The sequence below is a fragment of the Carlito syrichta genome, unplaced genomic scaffold (assembly GCF_000164805.1).
Source record: "Carlito syrichta isolate Samal-C Ts95f unplaced genomic scaffold, Tarsius_syrichta-2.0.1 Scaffold301856, whole genome shotgun sequence".
Taxonomy (NCBI): Eukaryota; Metazoa; Chordata; class Mammalia; order Primates; family Tarsiidae; genus Carlito; species Carlito syrichta.
Window position 1 is genome coordinate 535,915 of NW_007245952.1, and position 8,182 is coordinate 544,096.

Consider the following 8,182-nt stretch of genomic DNA (forward strand, 5'->3'; position numbering starts at 1 on the left):
GCAGTGCACGAAGGCAGCCCTCTGGGTGAGCTCCATCGCTGCATCCGGGAAGGGGTCAAGGTCAACGTTCACATCCGCACTTTCAAGGGGCTTCGGGGCGTCTGCACAGGCTTCCTGGTCGCATTTGACAAGTTCTGGAATATGGTAAGTAAGCCTTTCCCAGGGGACTAGAGGACCTCCTGGTGATCAAGTCTTTTATATGACCAAAGGACCTGGGTAACCTGATTAAGCAAAACCCACAAAATAACTTCTCAGAAGAACTAGAGTCTTTGCAACAAGACTTAAGCAACAACAACAAAAAAGTCTTTTTACTGCTTTCTTTTCTCAGCCAGGCTATATTGTTCTCCTTCTCTCCCAGGAGCATTTGGCAATGTCTGGGGACATTTTTTGGATTGTCAGCATCATGGAAGGGGGTGCTGCTGGCAGCTATTGGGGAGAGACCAGGGTTGTTCTAAGCCCTGTAATACACAAGCTAGTCCTGCAGCAACAGTCCAAAATGTCATTAGTGCCAAGGTTGAGAAACCCAGCCTTAAGGAATAATTATTTCATCTGTTTAGTAATTTTAAATTGATTTTCTACCCACCAGTGTTTCATTCATTTAAAAATATTTATTGACTTCCTACTTTGACTGAACTCAGTGCTGGTACAGAAGTTTCAGAAAGGAACTTCCACTCTGCCATATTGGGGAGAATAGATCAGATTGAAGTGAACAGGCATTAATATGTTGAGGTTCTATACCGTGTTTCCTGATGAAGGAGTGTACCCACCCCAGCTTTCAAGAGGCGTGTGCGCGCACTCTTTCTCTCTCTCTGTCTCTTTCTCTCTGTTCTCTCTCTCTCTCTCTCATCTAACATCTGTAGGAGAGAAGGGATATGTAATGGGTAACTATAATAAGAGAGTTAAGAGCTACCAGCCTTCCAGTGTTTCTCTGGCACATGGTCCTGCCTCTCCCATTATCCTTTCCCCTGTGCCTTATTCCTGTGCACGTATCCTTCTGGACACAAGCAGTAGTTGCTAACGTGATTTGAGCTCTTGCATCACGTCAGGCACCATAACAAGGCTTAATACGTGATCTCAGTGATTGGGCCATAGGTACTATGGCAGTTCCATTTCACAAGTGAAGAAGTGGTGTCCAGAGAGACCAGAACACTGGCTCTAGATCACACCGTTAGTAAGAAGAAGTGGAAGACTTTATCTGGGGTCTTTCTGACTCCTAAGACCATGTTTTCAGCCACCATGGAGAGTAGCCTTGGCTTTGTATTTTAATAAACTTCCTAGGTATTTATGCACACTGATCTAAGAACCTCTGCTGTGCAGCCGTAAAGGCCCTTGCATACGTGGTGGAAGCACCCCCTCTTACGTGGTGGTGGCAGCTTGAAACACTATGCAGAAGGCACCAGGTGTTGCCATGTTCTTCTGCCCAAGAGCTGAGTCACCTGTTTAGTTCTGCTTTGATTAGATGTTATTCGGCCTGTTTTTCCCTGACAAAAGCTACACAAATAATATTTTTAATTCTGTCTCATTTTCTCCCCTTTGGCCTGTGTCTCTAGGCACTTACTGATGTGGATGAGACCTACCGGAAGCCTGTTCTGGGCAAAGCATATGAGCGGGACTCTTCACTGACTCTCACTAGGGTAGGCGGTTCCCCCGACCTCTTGAGTGCCCAGCTTAGGAGTTAGGATCCCTGAACCCCGTGACCAGGATTTCCTATAGGGAAATCCATGTGGCTGTATACCGGGTACCAAGTCTCCATGAGTCTCTCTTCTCATGCTTCCAGCTAATCTCAAATGAGTCTGTGCTTGGAATCTGCATATTATTTGAGCAGCAAGTTACTTCTTATAAGACTTGAAAGTCATTGAGCTTTATACCACAGAAATAAGCCTTTTCTCTTGACATACTTACTGATTTATCAGAGTTATGCCTAGAAATAGAAAATTTGACTGGGCGCAGTGACTCACGCCTGTAATCCCAACACTTTGGGAGGCTGAGGCAAGAGGATCACCTGAACCCAGGAGTTCGAGACCAGCCTGGGCAACATGGTAAGGCCTTGTCTCTACAATTAAAAAAAAAAAAAAACTAGCCAGGCGTGGTGGTGCACGCCTTAGTTTCAGCTACTTGAAAGGCTGAGGTAGAAGGATCACCTGAGGCCAGCAGGTTGAGACTGCGGTAGCCATGATCATGCCGCTGCACTCCACCCTGGGTGACAGAGTAAGACTCCAACTCAAAAGAAAGAAAGAAAATTCATTCCTAACTTTTTACAAATTGCAAAGCAATGGGACCGTAGGCCTTTTCGGTATATTGAAAAAGGGATGTCAAATGCTAAAGAGAAGGCTGATATTTGTCCTTGTTTGCCTTATAGCTATTTGATCGGCTGAAACTTCAAGATTCCTCCAAGAAGGAAGCAGATTCCAAGTCTGCAGTTGAAGATTCCACCCTGTCCAGATACTCCCAGACATCTACTTGGAAGGTGGCTTCAGTGTGGGGAAGAGGAGACACTGACCGGGGCTCACACAAGCGTTCCCGCTCTGTCCCGTCTTCCCTGCAGGCATCTGCAAGGGAGGAGTCCAGGTCAGAGCTGTCAGGGAGGACTACACGGACAGAAGGGTCCAGCATGGGAGGTACCTTGTCCAGGGCTACCACCCTTTCCAGGGGCCAGTCCCGTAAGAAAAAGCGAAAGCCCAAAGTGGATTACCAGCAGGTATTCACTCGACACATAAATCAGATTTTCATTCGAGGTGAGAATGTCCTGCTGGTGCATCTTGCACAGTGACCGGCTCGGCCTGAGCTTTGGTTTTTAGAAGTAAAGTGCATGAATTGCTGCTATGCTGTATCCTAGTATCCCAGTGAAACTCCAAGTTGGAATTATTCCCTCTGTCCTGCATGTGCAGAGGACAGAGCAGGCTCAGCCCTCTGGATGATGAGCACAAGGGGAGGACAGGCCTTGGGGGTCGGCATTACCATCAAGGCAAAAACCATGCAGAGGTGCATGCCTCGGACTTGGTATCATGGTTTACTTCAGACTCTGAAAGCAATTATAAGTTCTTCCATTTGACCTAGGGGGTCACGCTATGAATGGAGTTGACTTTTCAGAGACTATAGAAAAAAGCTGTCTCAAAAAGAATGATCGCATTTCTAAAAGCTAATGTCCCAAGGACTCAGGAATGTGATTCTAAGAGCAGCTGTGTCAATTGCCTTGGAGCTCTGCACCCACGTTGTAGAACTACCCTTTGAATTCTGTCCCACAACTTTTTGTCCCACACTGCACTTTCTCTCTTGATCAAGAAATGAAATTATCTCTGAAGATCTGCAGCGTCTAGGGAGTTGCCATTGCTTGTTGGGGTGGAGTTTGGAAGGTGGTGTGCTCCAAGAAGCCAGCATTTTATGCTGTTTTGATCCCTGTCCTCATTGTGGGAGAGAGTGCAGGACCTCCTAGTCTTCCCCTCTCCAGAGGCTAAGTAGCCTCTGCAAATGGCATGCCAGATGGGACCGTGAGATGCTAGTGTGGTGGCTTCTCGTCCTTCTCTCTGACTCGTGTGGCATGGTGCTAGCGCATGTACCCTGTGGTATTGCCCCTCTGTCTGTTGTGTGAACTGTCCTGTGAGCTTTATGGCAGGAGACTGTGACCTTCCTGTCTAGCTTCCACGAGTTCTGCACGAACTCTGTAATGCACACATACCACACGGCTGAGTCCCCACTCCGAGCGGGCTGGCCTTGTGGAGATTAACTGTCAGAATGGTTTTTCCACGAAACAGGGGTGATGGTTTTATTCCCTTGTGTCAGGCCAAAGATGTTCTTGCAAAGTCCAGTGGGTAGTGTCTGAAGGGACACTTTACTCACAGCCTGGCTTGAGTAATGGGAACACCATAGCACCCACGAATGTTTCTACTTGAATCATATCTGTGCTTTTCCAGTCACCAGTGCAGAATAGGCTGCATCTTGACACAGACTGTTAGGCAATATTGGTTTTTTGTTGTGTTAGTTTTTATCTGGTTTTATCTAAGATAACTTAAGTTCAAGGTGAGAATAAGAAATGACTAACTAGCTAAAACGTATGAAAAGAAAACTTTCCCCTGCTGCATTTGTTGTGTAGCTTAAGCCTTCTGAGAAGCAGAGTGAGTCAAGCCCAGGGTGCTGGGATCCTGGTCCTTCGGGCTGGACCCTGGCTCATCCCACAGTGAGACGTGAGCAGATGTGACCTCCGTGCCTCCGCTCTCCCTGCAGACACCTACCTCACAGGGGCATCAAGACAAAGACTCTTAGGAAGGCATTTCCAGTCCAAACATGTTCAAGTGCCACGAGTGATTTTTACTAACTCAATTTCATAGCTTTGTAAGAATTCTGTGTCTTATGAGCAAGGCAGGTGCTACATAAGAACATAGTGCTCACAGGTGTCCTAGTCCTGATCCTGTTGTAACTTCCATCGGAAGGCAGTGATATTTTCGAGATCTGTGTTCCCTTCCTTCCTCCCAAGGGACAGTGAAGGTTCTCTGGAGGATCTTCAGGAAGAGGAGAGGAATGCTTTTTTGCTGCTCCCCCACATCTCAGCTCCCAGCCTCTTCTGATCATTATCAGAAAGATCCCCAGAACTTTCCAAGGGGTGGACATGGTACTACCAAGTGGCGAGTGAGGATCTGAAAACAACATCCCCAACGGGGAACCTGTGGAATTTAAAAAAGTTTATTTACTTGTTTTTATTTTTAAATGCATTTTAGAGTATACTCTAGAGCCAGATCAGATACACTAAAGTTGGTAGAGAGTCCAGGATACAGACTCACGTGAACAGTTATATTTCGAATCTGCCGGTCTAAATTCTCTCCTAAATAGTGTCTGCAATCTCAGTCCCCAAATTAATAGTCATCTTGTCTGATCAGGCATGACTGCCTCTACCAGACTCCCCGTGTGGCTGCCTTTAGCCATCCGCCCTCTTATCCCTCACTGGAAGCTGTACTGGATACCCTGTTTTCCTAATATGTAGAAATTTGGAATCAAAAGGAGTCAATCTTCATTCCAATGCCAAATGAAATCTAATCTGATTTATTTTAAACGCATGTCTGCTTCTGTGTTTACTTGCAATTTTCATATATCCATATAAGGGTTGATTTACTATTTTCTGCCCAACATGACAACCGCTGGCTATGAAAATTGTTTTTAAACTGTGTGATCTGCTATATATCCCCAATTATTTCTTTGGTTTGGACAGTGACTCTGGAATGAATAAGATCTAGTAAATGTACCATTTTGTACAAAGCATGATCATTATTTTTTAAAGAAGTCAGTTTTTAAAAAGTATTGCCTTTTATTATTGGAAAGATTTTTTTAAAGGAAGAAAAAAACAGGTCCTAATAATGTATGTGTTACTCAAAAATTGTGATCATTGAGGACTTCTGAAAGTTGCTATGGAAATAACTCAGTGTTCTTCAAGAGAAGGAAGGAAAGTGGGGAGGGCGAGGAGAGTCCTGGCCACTCCCAGCAGCTTACCTCAGAGGGGCCTATGCAGCTGAAAGACACACAACGGGCTTCTAGGATTCTCCACAACTTGGAGCTTGGGAAGCTTGGTAAGAATAGTATTTATTTTCGAACATCCAACTTCAGTTCTTCAAAGTAATCTGTAGACATGAGAATGTGTTTTCAAGACAATTCACAGGCCATGCCTGAACACTTGGTGAGGTCTTCTCAGGAGTATCCATCTTGTTAGGTGATAACAAGTGATTCAGAAACAGAAGGGAGGGTTCTACATCCAGAGCAACTTCCTGTGCCATTCTTTGTACACAGAGGTGATCCTTTTGCTCTGCAGTTAGTAGAACTTGCACTTAGATGGTTTGTTCTAGTATCTGAAGAGCGTTTATGCTTTCTTTCAGGGACCATCGTGTGAACAGAGATAGGCTGTCTGGAGTCAGGTAACCACATTAGCAGTGTCTGAAGCAGGTGGCTTTAGACAGTACCTTGCTCTGTGCAAGGTAGATGACAAGTAAGAAAGCCAGGAACCCTTCGCACTAAAGTCTAGACACAGAAATCCTGGTTGGGTGTTGTTAGTGGAGTGGCTGTGTCTCCTCCAGGCAAAAGGGCCCGGGAGCACCGTAAGAGGTGATCAGGTCATGGGCAGTGAGCTGCCCTGAGTCCTCAGAAGCTCTGTGGAAATGTCGACGGAGCACTTCCCCCCTTTAGAGAGAAGGAAAGGAAGCCAGCCTTGGTGCAGAGTGGATGTTTATATTCCTGTTTGCCTATTTCCATAGCAGCTGACAGGGGGCACAATCATGAAATAGAGTAAGTTCCTTAAATGTTCTCTAAATGTTGCCTTTGGGAAAAAACTCAGACTATTCACTGGCAGCTAGCTGTCACTGGTGCTGCCCCGAAGCTTTCCCGTCCTCCCAGTAGTTTTGATGAATGAAAACGTTGCTGGAGGACGGTCAGGGTTCGAGTCAGAGAAGAGGGTCGGGTGTAAACACAATGGCTGCACGTGCTCGTTTTCTTTCTCTGTGCCCGGTTTAGAATGCAGCTGGCCCTTTTCTCAGTAGCTCGCGTCCGCCAGTCTGTGCTTTTCTTCTCCCGGAAGTTTGTCTCAGTGGTCGCAAAGCAAGAAACCTGTGCCTGCGTTGCAGAGGTGGGTGGTCTGTCGTCACCTGGCAGATATAACTGATGGATCGAAGAGACGCCTTGGGGGTTCCTGCCAGTTTCTGGGCTCTGAGGAAGGGCTGGGGCTCCTCTGTTCGCCGTGTTTTGAGTATTTTTCAAATGTTTGTAAGTTTTCTTGCACTCCTCTAATAAAAATGAAAGCTCTCTGTCAAGAAATGGCTTTGGATGGTTCGAGATCTAGGGGAAGGAAAATAAGGACACCTGAGACCTTCGGTTGGTCTTTTATTTATTTAGAATAAAAAGTAGTTTGATAACCTACCAGAGTTAGTGCTTCTTTAAAAACACTTTCTGAAAAGACGGGAACTGTCCCTTAGGAAAGCTGTAAACACGATTCCCAATACATCGCGATTGCTTTTGATTTTTTAATCCTTTGGAGCAAATGTCTGATGTTATGTCTGATGTTATGTTTTTAGAGCTGTGGGGGGGGAGAAGTCTGAAAATTTTTAAGGGGTATTATTTAAACAATGATAATCTGACTGAATTATGTGTGAGCTAGGATCTGGGGCAGCTGTCCACTTCTTTTTCTATTGTCCTGACAGTAAGGCAAAGAGTAAACCATGTCTTGCAAAGTGATTTGCTGATCTCCAGCTGACATCTAAAGACATCAGTCTTCCGTTTGGCAGCCCTGGGGATACCCCTCTGCACTGTAACTTATTCATGTTTGTTCAGACAAGGCTAAACCTGGATGACTCTGTGTATCTATAGTTTCACTCCTCATATACCAGCTGCTAAAAGAAAAACTATGACTTGTAATCTTGTCTTTGAATTACTCTTGATTGTTAAGTTAACCAAAACCCTTCCTGTTGAGGGAGGATTGCTGCTAGTAATGTCAGTTTGTGATGTTCTGCTTTAGAAGTGTCATTTGGGAGTCTGGAAACCGTAATAAATATGATTGTATTCATGTCCTGGCTACTTTGTCTCTGCTGATTTGGGGGAGGAGGCAGCCGCGTCTATTGCCACATGAAGACACCTCTTTAGAAAGTTAAAACATCTCAAGCCTTCTGCTGTCTCATGACTGTAAACTAGTGTCTTTTCTTTACCAAAGCATACACATCTAGATCACCATGCTTGAGGTAGTTTTTGTTTTGTTTTGTTTTGTTTTATTTTGGAGTCAGGGTCTTACTCTCTCTGTCACCCAGGCTGGAGTGCAATGGCATAATCACGGTTCACTACATCCTCGACCTTCTGAGCTCAGGTGATTCTTCTCTCTCAGCCTCCCAAGTAGATGGGACTATGGGCATGCACCACCACACCTGGCTAATTTTTTTATTTTTTTGTAGAGACAAGGTCTTGTTGTGTTGCCCAGGCTGGTCGTGAACTCCTGGCGTCCAGCAGTCTTCTTGCCTTGGCCTCCCAAAGTGCTGGGATTATAGATGTGAGCCAACCAGATGTAACTTTTTTCTTCCAAGTTTATTTGAAGTTCATGCTTAGAAAAGGAGCATGGCCCACGTTATGAATGATCTCTTCTAAGCTGCAAGCAACGATAATTACCCTATTCCACCTAAAAGCTCATTGGCATTCATCCACTCTCTCCATGATCTGCTGAAAT

At 45.2% G+C, this 8,182-nt stretch overlaps 1 protein-coding gene across 1 annotated transcript; it reads left to right on the forward strand.

The window, feature by feature from the left end:
• Positions 1-7,543, forward strand: LSM11 (LSM11, U7 small nuclear RNA associated). The gene is made up of 3 exons (XM_021711090.1): positions 1-144; positions 1,551-1,634; positions 2,360-7,543. The coding sequence occupies exons 1-3, from the start codon at positions 142-144 to the stop codon at positions 2,768-2,770; spliced, it is 498 nt and encodes a 165-aa protein (XP_021566765.1). The 5' UTR covers positions 1-141; the 3' UTR covers positions 2,771-7,543.
• Positions 7,544-8,182: the final 639 nt, after the last annotated feature.

Excerpts from the sequence above, each read along its gene's own strand:
- LSM11 (XM_021711090.1), top strand. Across the intron at positions 1,635-2,359 it reads CTTCACTGACTCTCACTAGG|CTATTTGATCGGCTGAAACT; the intron begins GTAGGCGGTTCC and ends TTTGCCTTATAG.